This window comes from Pyrus communis, chromosome 7 (assembly GCF_963583255.1).
Source record: "Pyrus communis chromosome 7, drPyrComm1.1, whole genome shotgun sequence".
Classification (NCBI taxonomy): domain Eukaryota; kingdom Viridiplantae; phylum Streptophyta; class Magnoliopsida; order Rosales; family Rosaceae; genus Pyrus; species Pyrus communis.
In genome coordinates, this window is record NC_084809.1 from 26,066,604 (window position 1) to 26,084,257 (window position 17,654).

A 17,654-nucleotide genomic window follows, 5' to 3' on the forward strand; every position below is an offset into this window, starting at 1 on the left:
GGCAATCCCTACTCCCGCAGCATTTTGAGTATAAGATCCATCAAAATATAGCCTCCATGGGGTAATCCAAAAGCTGGATATCCTTTTGACTTCCTGTTGAATCCATTCTTCCTTGCCTGAGATGGCTTTGCTTGGTGGGATCCAAAGGTTAGCCACCTTCAAAGTTCCAGGGATGTTGATAAGCTCATCTCCTGTTTCTTGATGTTCGGCTAAGAAATCCACTATTGCCTGCCCCTTGATCACCTTTTTATGGTACATAATGAAAGCTGAATTCTGACAATGTGAGAATCCATTTTCCAATCCTTCCTGTCAACATTGGTTTTGACAGCATATATTTGATTACGTCAGTCTTGGCAATGATGTGGATGGGGTAAGGCAACATGTAATGCCTTAGCTTGCAAGCAGTAAAGTATAAAGGCAAACATAATTTTTTCACTAGAGTATACTAAGATAATATATGGCTTGTTCCTTCCCACCATCATTGTTTTAGGCCAACAAGCTTCCAATTGACCTTTCTGCGGTAGAGATATAAAGCTTCAACAATTTCCCTCTCTGAGGTGGAATGAGCACTAGCAGAGAGGCTAAGTAAGCCTTTATGTTGTGGAAAGCCTCTTGGTGTGGTGGGCCCCATTCAAACTCTTCTTTGTCTTTTAGTCTTAGTAGAGGAGTTAGCGGCTAAATATTGCCCGCTAAATTAGTAATGAATCTCCTTAAGAAGCTGACTTTTCCTAGCATTCTTTGTAGTTGTACCTTATTAGTGGGGGGAGGTGACTCCATTATTGCCCGAGCTTTGTTCTTGTCAACCTCCACTCCTTTTTGATGGACAAGGAACCCCAAGAAGTTGCCCTATCTTACCCCAAACGCACACTTCTTTGGATTCATTTTTAGCTTATGGATCCTCATTCTTGTTAAGGCTTACATAAGGTCCATCAAATGCTGCTCTTCAGTTTTGGATTTTACTACAATGTCATCAATATATACTTCCATGCTATGACCAATTAAGTCATGAAATATGGCGTTCATTACTCTTTGATAGGTTGCACTAGTATTTTTAAGTCCGAATGGCTTTACCAAATATTCATATGCTCCAACATGACCGAGACATCTGAAAGTTGTTTTATGTATATCTTCTTTAGCCATTTTTATCTGATTGTATCCAGCATTCCCATCCACAAAAGATAGAACTTTGTGTTTAGCAACTGCGTTTATGGATAGGTCCGCCATGGGCATGGGGTACTCGTCTTTAGGCGTGGCTTCATTAATGTTTCTATAATCAACACAACATCTAACTGCTTTAGTTATAGCTTTTAAAACAGGTACAATATTGGCCAACCACTCAACATATTTGGCAAGCCTAATAAATCCGGCCTTCAACAGCCTATTGATTTCTTCTTTGACCTTTTCTTCAATTTCTTTTGACATCCTTCGTGGTGCTTGCTTGACAGGTTTAAACCCTTCCTTAATAGGCATTCTATATTCTACCAAGGTTGGATCTAAACCTGGCATCTCGGTGTAATTTCAAGCAAAACAATCTTTAAATTCATGCAGAAGATCGATAATCCTTGCCTGATCCTTGGTTTCCAATAAACCACTAATTTGTATAGGTCTTGGATCCTCCTTAGTTCCCAAATCAATGGTCTCTAAAGGGTCTTGCAATTCTGGGACTGGTTTGTCTGACTCTACACACAAGAACTCAACTAGTTTTGGATTCTCAGGCAAATCCTTTGGTTCATCTAAGTTATATATATACTCAACCATTTGGATGGCTATTTCTAACTCTTCCCCAAAAGATTCTTCTTTATTCACCCGGCTGCTTGAAACCTCTCCGCTCCACTCTTCTTCTTCTTTGGCTGAATTCTTCCTCCCTTGTCTTTTCTCTCTCCCATATACCAACAATCTTTTTATTAAGGACCTTACCGCAACCACTTGGTCCTTCCTTTTCTATTCTGACATTAATAGTGTTGGGGAGTTAAGATGATATAGGGCCGATCTCATTCTTCCCTTGTAATAGATAACCCTTGCTCTAGAAGCTTTTGGGCCGTCACCTTAGTTGGGCGACCGTTCTTATCAACTCCTGAACATTGAAAATTCCTAACACTAGGGTTGTAGAAGTTGGCTTCGGCGATGTGAGTTGTAGAGTAGAATGGCCATGATTCGGCCTTCACCATTTCCCAGAACCCAGGTCATGTTTCTCCTTTTTCATGGTAGACACCACTTGTTGATGTAAGGTAGATGTCTCAAAGAGACTCTGATGAATCCAATCTCTGCCCAGTAAAGCCCCATAAGTGGAAGTACTATCTACAATAAAAAAAGGCCAGCATGATCTATTTCGAACCCAAATCAACCTCTAATGGCAGTATCCCATGTGTCCTGGTAATAGCTCTTGAGAAATTAGAAACTGTAAGATCTGTGGGGATAAGATCTTCCTCACTTCTACACATTCTCTTCATCTACTTGTATGGCAGCACATTGACTACGGCCCCTCTATCAATCAAGACCCTCTTGAAAGGTACTCTCTCCAGGTGAGCAGTTACATATATGGGCTTGAGGTGGTTGGCCAGGGCCAAACTTTGACGAACGAAGACCATTTTATCCAAGTATACTCTCTCAAGCTTTTTTCCTGATTCCTTAGGCAATCCTGTTTGGTTGGGTTCTCCTTGTCCCGTTTCTTCGACACTAACATGCATCATCATAAATTCTGTTGCCAAGTAATCACCTTCCATTGTGGGAGGCTGATTATGCTCGACACAAAACATGGCTGATAAAACATATGTCATGTTTACATGAAAGTTGCTGGGTCTAGGTAAATCTTTCCCCTTGCCACCAATGTAGTTCATAAACTCATCCAACCAAGCCTGTGCTTCTTCGGGCAGCATTAACTCAGGCAACCCTTCTTCCTGGGTTATACCAATGTTTGGCATCTGTTCTGAAACCTCACAAATGGTATCTACCAACAATAGTGCGGGCAACCCTCTTTCAGGTGAGATAGTTCCAAAGTAGATTGGTTCTGGGCTCCATTTTGGGGTAAGTATCATCACCATATCTTCTTGAGCTCTCCTTGAGATTCTGTATTTCCCAGAATGGGGGCTTGGCGGCACATGGTCTCCCTCCCCTTCGTTTTTGCTATTTGCGCTCTTTACCTCTTTTTTACTCCTTCAATGAGGTTGATTTTTTCCCGCATGAGGTACATTTTCGAACTTTACATTCTCCAAGGTTTCTGAAGTAGTGGGAACTTTTAACAAGTTCATGTGGGCCTTATGCTGCCTTTGGACCCTTCTGATCATATAGGCTCTTATCTCTTTAACAGGCCTCTCATCCCTTCCTATTATGTACCATTTTCGCCCGCATTGGGCAAGATTCTTCTTTGTGACCAGATTTACTGTCCTTCCTTTTATTCTAACTTCTCTTCCAGCATAACTTGGCTGGGATAGCTTTACATCCACCCACTTTGGTATCTTAGCCTCCTTGTCTTCCACTTCTTCTGAAGCTTCATAGTTTCTGAATACTTCTAACAAGTTTTTAGGTTGAGAATCTCTTCCCAACCTTTGGAAGACGTTCCTAGAGGTTTCCCTTTCGGCTGCCCGCATGATGCTCATGCTATTTTTATGTTCTTCCTACTCTTGATCTGCTCCTAATCAATGATGGCTCCTACTATTGATACCTCTAGTTCATACTTATATTGGCATTGACTATATAAAACTACCTCCTTTATTGTGGCTGCTTTGGATTGTTCGGGCATCTTGAGAGTTTCCCCTGTAGATTTTTCATTCTACTTTTTCCCCCCAAGTGGCTTTTCCCTTTCCTTTCTTGGCTCATATTAAGTTAATCATGTTTATTGGGGCTTCTGGGAAGAGATCCGTATCAATCATCATATTGGCCTAAGGCTTTTCTAATAGAAACTTTCCTTTAATGATGAGATCTTGTATCCAATCTCTAAACTGGACACAGTTGGTGATAGAGTGGTTGAAGGTACAGTGCAGCTTGCAATACTTTTTTCCTCTTAATTCATCGGGCTTAGGTAGCTTTTTGGTGTTATCAGGCACAATTACTCTTGTCCGTACCAATTCTTCATAAATTTCTACGACCTTAGTTAAATCAAAGGAATAGTTCTGGTATTTTGGGGATTTCATAAGAACAAATCCACCATCGTTCATCACCACCTTTTGATCTTTGACCGTTTGGACCAATCTTTTCACCATCAAAGGTTTAAAGGGAGTGGTCATCTCTGCTGCACACATGTCTATCACTTCTCTACCATGACCATCTTTTTCTTCTGACTTTCCTTTAAACTCCACTTGGTGGATGGCAGCTTTACTTTCGTAGAAATGTGGTGTTTTTGAAGAATGTTGCAATTGTTGCTCTTTGAGCAACAACTTCTCATACTTAGTGGCCGCAATCACCAGCTCTTGTAGCTCATTAAACTGCACGTCATAAAATTTCTTCCTTAAGGGTAGTCTTAAGGCCCTTCTGAGCAATAGCTATAAGCTGGACATGGTTGATAGGAAACTGGCATCTCATCCTTGTCTTCCTAAACCTCATAATGAAGTCTTCAGTAGATTCATGCTCGTATTGTTTTACCTCGATGAGATCGTTGATGGTCATTTCTAGCGCCATCCTGTAAAACTGCTCATGGAAAGTCATCTCCATTTGCCCCCAGTTAGCGATGGAATTTGGGGGCAACAAAGAGTACCATTGAGATGCGAAGCCCACCAACGAGTTCCTAAATAACCTTAACTTATAGTTGGGATTTTCTTCAAACGCCACACAATGGTTAAAGAACTTGAAGATGTGATCCCTGGATGGCACATTATTATCTTCTCCGCTGAATGTTAGAAATGCGGGCATCTTGAAGTTAAGAGGAAAGGGATTTTGCTCATCAATGAACTCCAGGTAGGGCTTTTGATAGGCGATTCTAAACAGCGGGCAAGCTTGTGGCTGGACATTCCTCACCACCATCTTTCTTAACTCAGCCAACTCATCTTTGAGTTGTTAATTGGCTGTATTATTAGGCAAGGTATGATGAAGTGGTTCCCAATTCAGGTTACGATCGTTGCCCGAGTTAATCTCCTTTCTTGCCTCGGCCTTCCTCCATTTGACCTTTACTCCTTTAATGGGCATTGGTGGTGGCCTATAAGGAGGAGGTTTGTCTGCTTTGGTAGGATCCCCTTTCCCACTGGATTCTTCGATCAACTGGGGCATCCTATATTTTGTTCTTTCTTGCCCACTCTGCCCCCTATTGTTTAGTGAAAATAGGGGATCAAGCAACTCTTCTTCCAGGATTTCTTCCAACACTGGTTGATTGGTTCTGAATTCTTCTTTGTTCTTTCCTTTATTCCTCTTTTCCTCAAGGAAAAGAAACAAAGGCATAATTGGCTCCTCCACAGGGCTAGCTTTTCTCATCATTCCTCTAACTTGTGCTACATCTGCCATACTGAGATGGCAATGGCACACCTAAGCACTCAATTAGTTTTGATTGTGAGCCACAAGGCCTATACCTAAGACCCCACAAAGGCACCTTTCAGAACTAACTTTCTCCTCCTCTTGCAACATCTTGGCAAGTCAGAGCCCGACAATCAACCAAAGTGCCAACTCCTAAAGGAGTTGTGTGCTCGAGCCAAGGACCCCTCCTAGCGAGATTTCCTGCCCGAACATAATTTTGGCACGCCCGGTGGGATCACAAGTCTTGTATTTCAAGAAGACGAAGGAAAGAACAAACCTTCAGGAGGAAAACAGAGCAGAAACCACCCCAGTATACTCAAAGATCTAGCATGGCAAATCTCCCCGAAGACTTGCAAGGGCCTGTCTTGACGGGAAGCCCAACTTCTTCTGAGAAATCAGGAGGGATAATCACAAATGAAGGTAATACTCAAAGTACTACTCAAAGCCATCCACTTCCATATCTGGGTCATAGGACTTCTTCAAAATTTCAAAAAATCACGATAGAGAACTCCAATCACTCCGGATGATTCATAGGTGCATTTGTTTGGCTTTTCCATGAAATCCGGATAGTCCCTAGGACGTAGATGGTCGGGTATTTTAGCTGGTACCCCTGTTTTTGCAAAGTCAACAGCACATGAAAATAGCTTTGCAAGCTCTATGCATTCATCGCACTGGGCCTTCATAGGATGCTTGTCTGCAAAAATAGCATGTGCATTGGAAATTCTACCTAAGCTATCACTGACTGTATAGTCCACAAAATACTCTGCAATTTCCCGCAATAAAAAAATTTTAACGGAAACAAAATTTCTACATCATTAGAAGAATGTGGAGGAAGATAATGACACCTGACTTGAACTGGAAATTAACATAGGTGCATATATACAAGGAGATGGATTGAAATCCAATTCACTATTTCTTTTTTTCCCGTAACGATAGGAAATTTTACTAGATACAGATAGAGATATTTACATCATCTACCAACATATTAAGTAACCCAACAAGGTTACAAACAAAATCCAATTGTTTGGACCTCTCTTCTGAGACACAAAGGTGGCCAGCTAGTTCGCCACTCTATTGCAAGAACGCGGAATGTATTGAATCACTACGGTCCTCAAGTGTTGCACCAACCGTTGAATATCACGGACAAAAAAACAAGTTAGAAGAAAACAATTTTAGATTTGAAGTTCCATACTTTCCACAACAAACATAATTATCCAATAGTTTTACCTCAACTGTGACCTCATGATCCAATTATTTTGTTTGCATTGGGCTATAATCCATAGGTGGGAATTTTCTGGGAGGAATCAGTTCTGGATCCCAAGACACAAAGTCGATATCTCCATCAAGATCACTTCCTGAACATTCATCTGGATGAGGCCTGCGGTATGAACAAAATTCGAAATCATGTTTATATGAAATATTTTGAGCTAAATTATGCTAGCAAACAAAGAAAAAGTACGACTTCGTAAACAATTATAAAAGTCAGAAGAAGAAAAACAAATGTCTTACCGTGGTCCTTTTTGTGGGAAGACAACACAGTCCACCATATGATGCAGAGCTAGTACATCTACAGCCATTAAAACTCGGACATCGCCCGGGTGTAAACATGGGCTTTTTCCAACCACTACTTGTTCCTCAACTATGAAGCGCTTACCACTAAGCGTGACCGAATCATAAAAAAAAACTGGCCATGTCTAGTGCCAGAGCATTGCAAAAATACCTGTCCATACTCTAAAGTTCCAGTTTCATCTAGACATCCCATTCGTGATCTTCCATCTGGTATCAAAATCCTTGTTTTAGTCCGCAATTCCATCAACTTTACTTCCTTGAACATTCGCAGCATCATTGCAACAAACGGTTGAACATTAGGTTCATAGCCACAACTTAACAATTCCTCGAGGATGTTTGTAATCTCTCCTGAAGAAATTAAATCTAGAGCGTTCTGTGCTTTAAAGGGATCATTCAGTGTAGCCTCCAGCTCTCGTATACAAAATCTCTGTTTTTCCTTGAAAACATCATCCTGAACTCCAAGGGTAGACAAAAGAGTAATCAACTGGCGATTTAGGAAACAAGGACACAACTTACTCCATGCCAAAACATCTACCTTTGTGGTTTTTGATTCAAATGTGTACATGCTTTTTCTCAATGATAATTTCATTGATGAGGTTGGATTAACTGCTACTACACCTTTGTATCCACCGTATCGAATCTGAAAGGCAGAGGGAATGCATTCTTCCAAACCACATTTTGAGGCCACTTCCTTAGCAAAATCAACAGATATTTTACTGATCCCATCGGAGAAGACATATTCCACTCCATTCTGAATAATGGACACATCAGTAATAACCTCAATTTCATCGGTGTCAACATTCAGAGTTTCAATAGAGGAACTAAAGGATTGGCCGAGTCTGGCTGCGCACTTTGCCACATTTCTAATGGGACTAAAATTTCCCATCCACGCTCTTACATCAGAAGCAGTGAGTCCTTCTCTTGGAACGAACATCCACAATGAACAATCACGAAACTGACTAGGTGAGAATGCAAGAAATTTGAACTTCGTTTTCCCAATTATGATCCCCTTTTTAGAATGCCAAGGATCCTATCTTTGATGCCTAGAGTGGGTACATCTGCCAGATGGAGTTTATTCAAGTCCTCGTCAACAAACGAAACACGAAGAAAGTTATCTATATCCTCTCGATGGTTTCGTAGAACACGGTTTGACAAGATAAGCTCCGGACCACAAAAATACACTTTGAACGGTGTTATCATGACTTTGTGTACATAAACGAACCCAGAATCTAAGGATTCCCTTGGTGGAGGTTTGTCTATTTCTGAGGTCGTGTACTTCTTAAGCAACTTTGAAGGTTCATAACAGATCTCTTTTAAATGAAATAATCGGTTGAGGGCATACTCTATCAAGTGAGAATTTGTTTGGCTTGAATCAACCAACACATACAAGTCTTCATCAAGTGTTGGCCATGAAAGATGACCATGCTGAACCAATATGTTGATTTTGAACAAAATAGAATACGGCAAATCAACGCTTGGAGGAGAATCGACAATAGGGACTAAATCATGGTAGCAAGAAAGAGCAGAACTAGTCTGCAAGATGAAGTTCCCTATCCTCACTTTATAAGAAGCAACGCATTTTATGAAATCTGGAAGTTGGCAACCATAAGGAAGCTCCAAACATATTGCAGAAGACTGACCAATACAGTATGATGGAGTGAAATCAACACTTCTTATCCATTGGTCATTAGGGTTATCCTTGAAATACTTCATATCAGGGTCTTCATAATCCTTATGTAATTTTTTTGCATATATTCGAGGAGCGCCATTTAACTGATAATAAAGGAAAGGACACATATATGGTTCAATAAGAAAAGATACTTCTTACCTTAGAAAATAAATAGTGCGGCTGAAAATAATTAGATTACTCAAAATCATGGAAACCAGCCAGTAGTTAACAAACACTTCTGAGTTAATAGGGCCTTTTTTCTAGTTTGATAGAATATTGTGATTTCTAAGAAATTAATTGAAGTTTTAAAAGTCACCAAAACAAGACCTTGAGTTTTTATAACTATAAATTATCTAATTCTCTCTCCATCTGCAGTTCCATAATCTAGGTCAACATAAGATTTGGTTACCTTTTTGATAGAACACTTGGGGTAAGTCAACAAGTCCCCTATCTTCTACCTCCTCCGTGGCTCTCTCCTACATTAATAAACCGAAATCCTGAAGTGGTTCTTCAACAGTTTCAGATCAAAAATTAGTTGTGCTCTTGTTTCCCTTGGAATTGGAAGAGGGTGATTTTCTGGTGCTCCAATCACAGGCACTATTTGTCAAAGAACAAAGGAGGAGGAGCTTTCAGACCAGTTTGTCTCTAATTTATTACATAGATAATCATGTAATTCTTTTCTCTTTTCTTTTATTTGCATTATTAGTACAAATACATAAGTTCTAGTCTGCAGCGACGGCCATATTAATTTTGAAGGGAATTGTCACGCGAGTTGTGACTATAGGAGAAGAAGAAGATGATGATGACATAGGAGTTTCTAACTTACATTGAGTTTTGATGCAAATTAAAGAAAAAAGGTGAAATTTATCCTGACCCGAACTAGTGAAAACAGTTGGATATATAATTTCAGATGCAGACAAATGAACACATGCATGGTGGCATGGTGTGTACTAGCTAGTAATATACATTGTATTCACGCTGTTAAACCTTAGAGTAAATTGATCTCAACACTCCAAAGGATTAGTTTTCGGGAATGTGTGTACCTGAATCAAAAGATAGTCCATAAGGGTGTCAAGCGGACGATGCAACTCAATTTGCCCGATGTTCTTATAGGAAAGGTCGAGCCTATACTCCAAAGGATATGGCAGAAGAAAACGTACTTCCTTGTGTAATTGAGACCCAAAGTCCACTGAAACATCTCCTGCTGTCCACAAAATATGAAACTTTTCATTGGCAATCTTGCAACCAAAATGCACTAATATTAATTCCAACTCGGGCACGAAGATTCTTGGCTTCGGTATAAGATCATACTTCATCTTTTTAGCTGTCAAATAGTAGGGAGCCTTGAAAGTGGAACTATCATACCGGAGACCTTCGCTGGCCCTGGCCAAGGAGATAATAGACTCGGCATTTTCAGTGGAGTCAAACTCAACAGTAGCATCATAAATTCCTTCATTTGTAGGGTCTGCTAATATAATAGCATAAATACTGTCTTCTCCAGTAAGTCGTTGAAGAAACAACTTCACTTTTTGCACAGTCGCATCGGACGGGAATCCAAACAACTTTATCGTCTTAGCCATCTTTCTTCATTACATTTACAAATAAACTCACCCATCAGAGAAAATGTAGGGAGAAAATATAGAACTTTCTATGCTCCGATGTATATGATACACTAAAGCATAGTAGAATTTCAAAAAAGTAATCCTTTGAGAACAAGAAAAGAAAACATGAGAAAAGGTAACTTATTCAAATGATTTACCACTTGACCAAAGATCATCAACAATGCGTTAAAAACTGATATAAATACTAAATATCATTATGGAATTAAAATAGTTTCTAGCTTCTAACCAAAGATCAAAGCCTCTAGACACCAGTTGGTGTGCAAAAGAACCACCAATGACTAGGTCATGGTATTAAAACTTAGGAAAAATGAGTTATCTTAAGTGCAAGTATGAAAGCTTAGAGTATAACGCTTGCACCTCAACTAGCTAGTAGTAGGCTCTGGCTATTTTAATTGTTTTGAGTGATTTTTATCATGTTTTATATACATATATAGGTGAAACAATAGTTTTATTAACATTAAAAAATACATATTCTTAAAAGCGGCATCCTGTTATTAGATTTGAAAACTCCTCACACCAACAAAAATCAAAATCAGAATATAACGCCAACTTGCCAATCTATGAACCACCATATATATTAGCGGTTCTACAAATATAACAAACTCGGGATGCAACAAAAGCCTCGCAACCAAGCCTTAATATCCCCAGCCATAAAGCCAAGCAAGGGACTGTCGCCGTGCAAGCTGCCATTCAACTGGACTACATCGACGGCATCATTTTCGAGCACAAGTTGAGACCACTGTCTATCCAAAGCCAACTAAACACCATCCCTAATAGCTAAGAGCACCACCACTCTGGAGCTTGTTACGTGTGATGCTTAAAGAGCAAAACCCCCAGCATAGTTAATTACTAACTTCCTCTCGAAATACCACGGCTGATGTAGAATGGCTAGTAGAGACATTCATGGAGCAACATGACAAGCGTTAACCAAAGAAAACTCTATCTTGACGAAGTTCTGCTATTTTAATCCTATACCCTGTTTTTCAGAAACTTGGGTTCTATTTTACGTGTTATTGCCTTGAGACTCATTTTCTAGAAACTGAGGTTCTACTTTCTCTATTATTAGTCTTGAGACGTTTCCGCAAGACACCAGTGCTCCGTATTGTTGATATTTTTTTAAGTGTTTAGGATTTTATTATTTTTTCAATTTTATTTTTCTTTTGGAGCTAGGATTTGGTTAGACTATATAAACAACTCTCAGGGTTGTATTTTGATAATTTTTTATATTATTAAATTATAACTTCGAACTTTTCATATTTTCTGGTGGATTCCAATGTTCATGTTTTTTCAAGAATAACGTTGTTTATTCCATTGATCAGGAACTGGTTCCTTCCAATTGCTTTGAGCGGGAGAAAAGGGTAGGTTGCTTTAGCGGCTACAATCCAGATCCTATGTAGTCTAGCTTGCCTAATCATTTATGACCAAGTCAAGTTTTTTCCATATCATCGCTTTCATTTAAAAATTTAATCAGAGTTTAATCATAAATAGACAAAAATAAAAACCTTCCCACCAAACACATGCACAACATGACTTTGCTATAATAACTAGATTGTGTAAATTTGTGTCATACTGTAAGTTGTTTCTGTTCATTTTTCTTCTCTTTTACAAAATTGGCACAAGCATCACATGTGCCAAAGTTGCTATTTTTAATTAAAACGTCATTATTCACATTACTTTTGTCATACTGAATTATTTTTAGAATAATGTCATCATTTGACTGATATTCGACTGACATAAAACTAATGTAAAATAGTTTCAAAATATCAGAAGGTGTTTGTGTAATTTCTAAAACTTCGATGAATTTCTTGAATGCAATAAACCCTATGCATGCGTGTCAATGTGTTAAGCCATCAAGCTACCTGGATGAATCGATCATCCACTTATAAGCGAAAAAGTGGATCCCCATGACGTTTCATTTAACAAGACAAAAAGTCTCCAGATCTTGCTTTCTGGAGTCTAAAGATCAAGCAATCCATTGGCCAACATCTTCCGTTGAGTATCATTCAAATTGAACGACAATCCCCATTAACTCATTTTCCTGGCCAACCTCACAAACATAAGGCTTCTATCCCTCTTCACACAAACCAAGAGCTCAAATTTCCTAATCCTTAGGCTCCACACAATAAAGTCCAAAGAGGATCCAAATTCCATTCAACAAATATTTTGACGAACAACTAAAGGTGGACCCAAATTGTCAACTTCGCAACATGCCCTCGGCAACCTTAGCAAGCCTCTCCTAGAGAGAAAAGCTTACATGTAACAGACGTTCCATAATGTTGCATTTCAATAATGCAACATAATGGAACATTACCGTAGCAATGAACTAGTTCCATATAATTAGTCCTTATCCTTTCTACGCGTAAGTAGAAAATTTTGTTTTATATATATGAAAGAGCTGCTGACATCAATTGCTAGAAAATCCGCTCCTTCAGTCGCTCATTGCTTGGTTGATTCGTGGCTCTTATTTGAATGTTTTCAAACGTTAAATTCAACTCACAGATATTTAAAAAATAATAATTATTATTATTATTATTATTACTCACTTACCATTCACAGATTTCTCGTCTTTCCTTGTAAAAGGTTCCCAGAGCTTCCCAACCCAACGGTCCCAACCACTAGAGTGAGAAACAACAAATAATAAGAGAGACAGAGAGAGAAGACTTGAATCAAACATGGAGAAGATAGAATGCTATGTATTAACAAAAGCTATGGCAGAAAGATAGTAACGAAACTCACGAAAAATGAAAGGGGGCTGTATGAATGGTGGTGGAGCAGGAGAGAGCCGGATCGATGGTGGAGTAGGAGAGACGAGCATGTGATATGTATATATGTACTGTGGGTTTTTGGAGGGTATTTACTTATTTTCGTGAAAGCAATCTTAAGGGTATTTTGTGTGAGTAATTAGTGTTTTTGTTTCTCAAGGGTGTTAATTTGTTTGTAAGTGAATCTGAAAGAGGGATCTGAAGAGAGGTTTGGTGTTTTTTTTTTTTTTTTTTTCAACATAAACTTCTACTGTAAGTATACCAATCGATATTTTTTTATTTAAATCTGATATTAGAGAGAGACAAACACCGAATCATTAAGCCTCTCTCTAATATTTTTTTTTTATTTAAATTTCATAATCATTCGATATTTTGATTCTTAATGATGATTGTTAGCTCCGGCTTAATGTTCAACCTCATATCTTAAGGCGGCAAATGTTGTTCTCTTTTGAGACTATAGTTTTTGTGGCTCTTGTAGTTTGTGTGCTTGGTAAAACTTTATAAAGATGAAATTCGACATTAATTTGTGGAGGTGACTGTTATGAGAAGTTCTCAGTTGACGATTGCAAGATCATCAGATGATTGTGCGGTCTTTTCCTCATCATACCTTTACAATAGTTCACCAACTTACAAGGTTTAGTCCTCATCTCGTGAGTTTCATCTTTCTTGTTATTGTGGCTAAGTAATTATATTGTCCCTAATGAGTTTGTAATTGTGAAATGTGTGCTTTTATTCCCGTTCCAACGCTTTTCCATTTGATTTTTCTTGAGCAAAGGTTGCTCTGAAACCCACAATTGACGTGCATGTCTTTTAGAAGAAGATCTTGATTGTTCTTAATAAAATTTTAATTGATCAAGAAATGTAATTTTATAGTGGCAGCTATTTCAATATTAAAATGTGTATAGGAAAACAACAATCTCGTTTTCGGAAAGTATGTAAATTTATGATATACCAAAGCAATATCATGACCTATAAAAAGTACGCGATTCCTTAGTAATTAAGCAAGGAAGAAACTACATATAATGTGTCATAATCTAAACTACCTATTAAAAGATTATTTAGTTTTCTATCATACAAAAACTGACAGGTAATAATGTAATTTCATAAATCCTAATTTTATTGTTTTTTCTTAAAATCTCAACTACAAATGATGTTAAGATATATTTAATAAAAATAATAAAAAAATTAAAAAAAATTTAAAAAATTAAAAATTAAAAAATTAAAAACCTCCCACTCCCATTCTCACCCACGTTCACTCCTTTCTTCCTTTTTTTAAACAAAAATAAAAAATGTTCATAGGCGCATATGCTAATCTCTATTAATTAATGAAACCCTTTTTGTCAACTAAAAGATGGTGAAAAGACAAATTAGTCTTCTATCACACAAAAAAAATGATGGGCAATAATGTAATTTCATAGATCCAAATTTTATTATTTTTTATTGAAGCCTTACCGGCAGGTGATGTTAAAATATCTCTAATATTTAAAATTAAAAAAGAAAAAAAAAAAACAAAAACCTCCCACTCCCCCTACCCCTACGTTCTCTCTCTCTCTCTCTCTCTCTCTCTCTCTCTCTCTCTCTCTCTCTCCCTATCTCCTTTTCATTTTTTAAAAAAAATGTGTTCATACACACAAAATATGTAGGCAAATGCTAGTTGAATATTAAACAAACCTTTCTTTTTGTTAGGTTTTTCATTCTCTTTTAAGAGCTCCTTTTATACTTGACACGTGAATCAAATAATGAAATATCAAGCAAAAAGTTAAAATTAATTGTTTTCTTTGCCAACATCATGAAGTCTAAAGCGTGATTTTGCAGACTCGTTTTTTTTTTTTTTTTTTTTTTTTTAGTACAACGATATATTTTACACTAAGAATGGAAGTTCAACTAAGCCATATAATGGACAACCTAATTTGGTATCGAATTCTCCATCCACGAGATTCAAATATATGACATCTCACTCACAAGAACCATTAGACCGTATTATTGAGTGGCTGATTTTGTAGACTCATTAACTTTGGTTTCATCATGGCATGCTACTTCTTCTTCTTTTTTTTTTTCTTTTTTTTTTTTTTTTTTTTTTTTTTTTTTTTTTTTTTTTTGTTAACATTAAATTTTGTTAGATTAGATTTTAGATTAGTCACCGACAGAATTTGAACACACGTCATCATGCAAGGACTCAACAACTTTTCAACACTATGATAAAAGAACACTTGCATGAGAAATTTTTAATTGTAATGGGAACACAAGTGGTACAACACGTGTTTTAATAGAAGTGGTGGGAAATTGTATTTTTTAAGTTATTAACTTTTTAGCACACATATGTCACAATTTGTATAATAACATATGATGTATCATCCTATATACCGGTCATACTGAAAAATCTCTCCACTTGCATGGCACGCTGCTACAATGCCTCCTTAAATGCACAATATGCAATATTGAAACTTTCATGAGATAATGATCCATGCTCATTCAATTTTGTAACTTGACAAACTACTAATTCATCGTAAATTTTCTACTTTGATTGTACATTTGGAACATGTCTTATGGAATATTAAGTCATAGTTAATAAAATTTGTGTATAATACTTGTATTATATGTGTATGCACATATTTTTAAAAATAAATCGATTTTCCATATACTTCTTAATAATTTGTTAAATTGCACGTTATTTAAAACTCTAACGGATAATACAGGTATTTATGTACTTTTTATGTTTGATACATATTATTTAGGCACATTTTCAATAATATACATAAAATTCACATAGCCTATATATACGTTTTTTTTAACATATTATTATAAAAACGAAAGTAAATAAATATTAAATGGTCAAAAAAAAACCTTTTTTTTTTTTTTTTTTGCGTACTATACCCATTCCATATTCGACGTACTAACTATGATAGTTTGTCCCTATCTTTGATATGTAATTGTAGAGATTGAAATTTCGGTGAAATAATTAAATGTTCATAAACGCATTAAAGTTTCGACGTGTCAGGGCATATGTGGCATCCGCCACGTGTCCCATAAATCGTACACATGATGTAACTCATCAAAATCGAACGAGTCATCAAGAATGGCACGTGTCAACATCTAGTGGAAATGAATTATTTGATTTTAATTTAATTTAATCAAATATTAATTGATAAAGACAAATCACAAACCGGCCCACAAATCGAGTCATGGTTCTTTCATCAATTAATCAAGCCCACAATCAAGGCCAAATCCACCCATGGGCAAGAGTTGGAGATTCTATAAATATGAGGCTCCAAGATAAAGAAAAGGGTCCAGAAATCATTTTACGCCCAGACGCTGAAGCTTTGAAATTCTGAAGCTCTCAAGCACTAAAACCCTCAAACACTCAAACACTCAAGAATACTCGGAAAATCCTTTGTGTTCTTCGTCAAATCCCATTAGGAACCACCAAGCACCCCTACATATGCTGACTCCCCCATTGCCAAGAGCTAAAACCATGCGGCATTCGTTCATCCAAGATCAAGTCATCGCAACCCTTGGATCAACAACACTACACATCTACACATTTCGAAGATCGAATCAGATGATCAAGTTATAAGGAGATTGTAACCCTACAAATTCATTAATACAAACATTTACTTTGTACACGTGTTCTTATCTCATTTGTCACAGGAAATTCGTATTTACAGTAATGAGGAGTGATATTAAAAAAAATACATTGCATGCCAAATAAAACTCAACGTAACTCCACTCCGTCCAGCTTAAACAGTCTTCCAAGACAAGCTAAAATCTTCAGGTTGCTAGCTTTAATAACTATGGTTGTGCTGAGCCTGAGTCAAAAGGTAACTCTTTTGACAAGTAAGAAGAAATAAGGCTTAACTGTAATTGTGAATGGAAACTTGACAAGCAAGAGGATCTGTTGGAGGTTCAATGTTGTACAATGAAATGGAATATAATAGAGTGATTTTACTTACACTCAAAACATATAAAATGTACGTATTTATAAGGGCACTAAATTTTTCCAAATGATTCTTCAAATCGTTCAGGAAAAAAAAACCGCTCCCTATCTAGAGAAATATTTAAATTACATAATATGGTCGAGGGTTATGATGTTTGTATCTATATATTTTCTTAGGCATGGGCATTAGAAAAACTATTTGAGATAATTAAGGTCCCTCACATCATTTGCAACTTCCACATGGAGTTTCCGTTCGAGCATTTCAAACCCTCTAAAGAGGCTCACAATGCCCTCTATCTCCTCCAGACTATAAGTTCCACGAATAACGTAAAATTACCTCACAATTTCAAACCCTCTAGATGTTGGAAAGAAAAATGAAAAGTTATAGCTAAACGATTCTTTTTTTTCTTAATCTTTCGAGAGGGCATACAATTCCCTTCTGATGAAATGCAACCAGAGATGAAGTGCTGCTTTGGGAATTCACTTTTAATGAATGAAACTTATAAGGAATACAAGCTAACAACTTTTGAGCAGACGAAACGTGTGTGTGTGTGTGTGTGTGTGTGTGTGTGTGTGTGTAGTATATAAGTTAACAATAGTAAAAAATAATAAAACCATTATTATAATAGCTAGGTTAAACCCACACACACACATACATG

General features: G+C 37.2%; 1 protein-coding gene and 1 pseudogene across 1 annotated transcript; both read right to left on the reverse strand.

Annotated features, from left to right (window-relative positions):
• Positions 1 to 3,878: 3,878 nt before the first annotated feature.
• On the reverse strand, positions 3,879 to 4,956 carry LOC137740743 (uncharacterized). Its single transcript, XM_068480561.1, has 2 exons — positions 4,579 to 4,956; positions 3,879 to 4,421 (listed from the first exon to the last, which is right to left on the reverse strand). The coding sequence occupies exons 1-2, from the start codon at positions 4,954 to 4,956 to the stop codon at positions 3,879 to 3,881; spliced, it is 921 nt and encodes a 306-aa protein (XP_068336662.1).
• A 962-nt stretch (positions 4,957 to 5,918) lies between these two features.
• LOC137740744 (RNA-dependent RNA polymerase 1-like) lies at positions 5,919 to 10,257 on the reverse strand (annotated as a pseudogene).
• Positions 10,258 to 17,654: the final 7,397 nt, after the last annotated feature.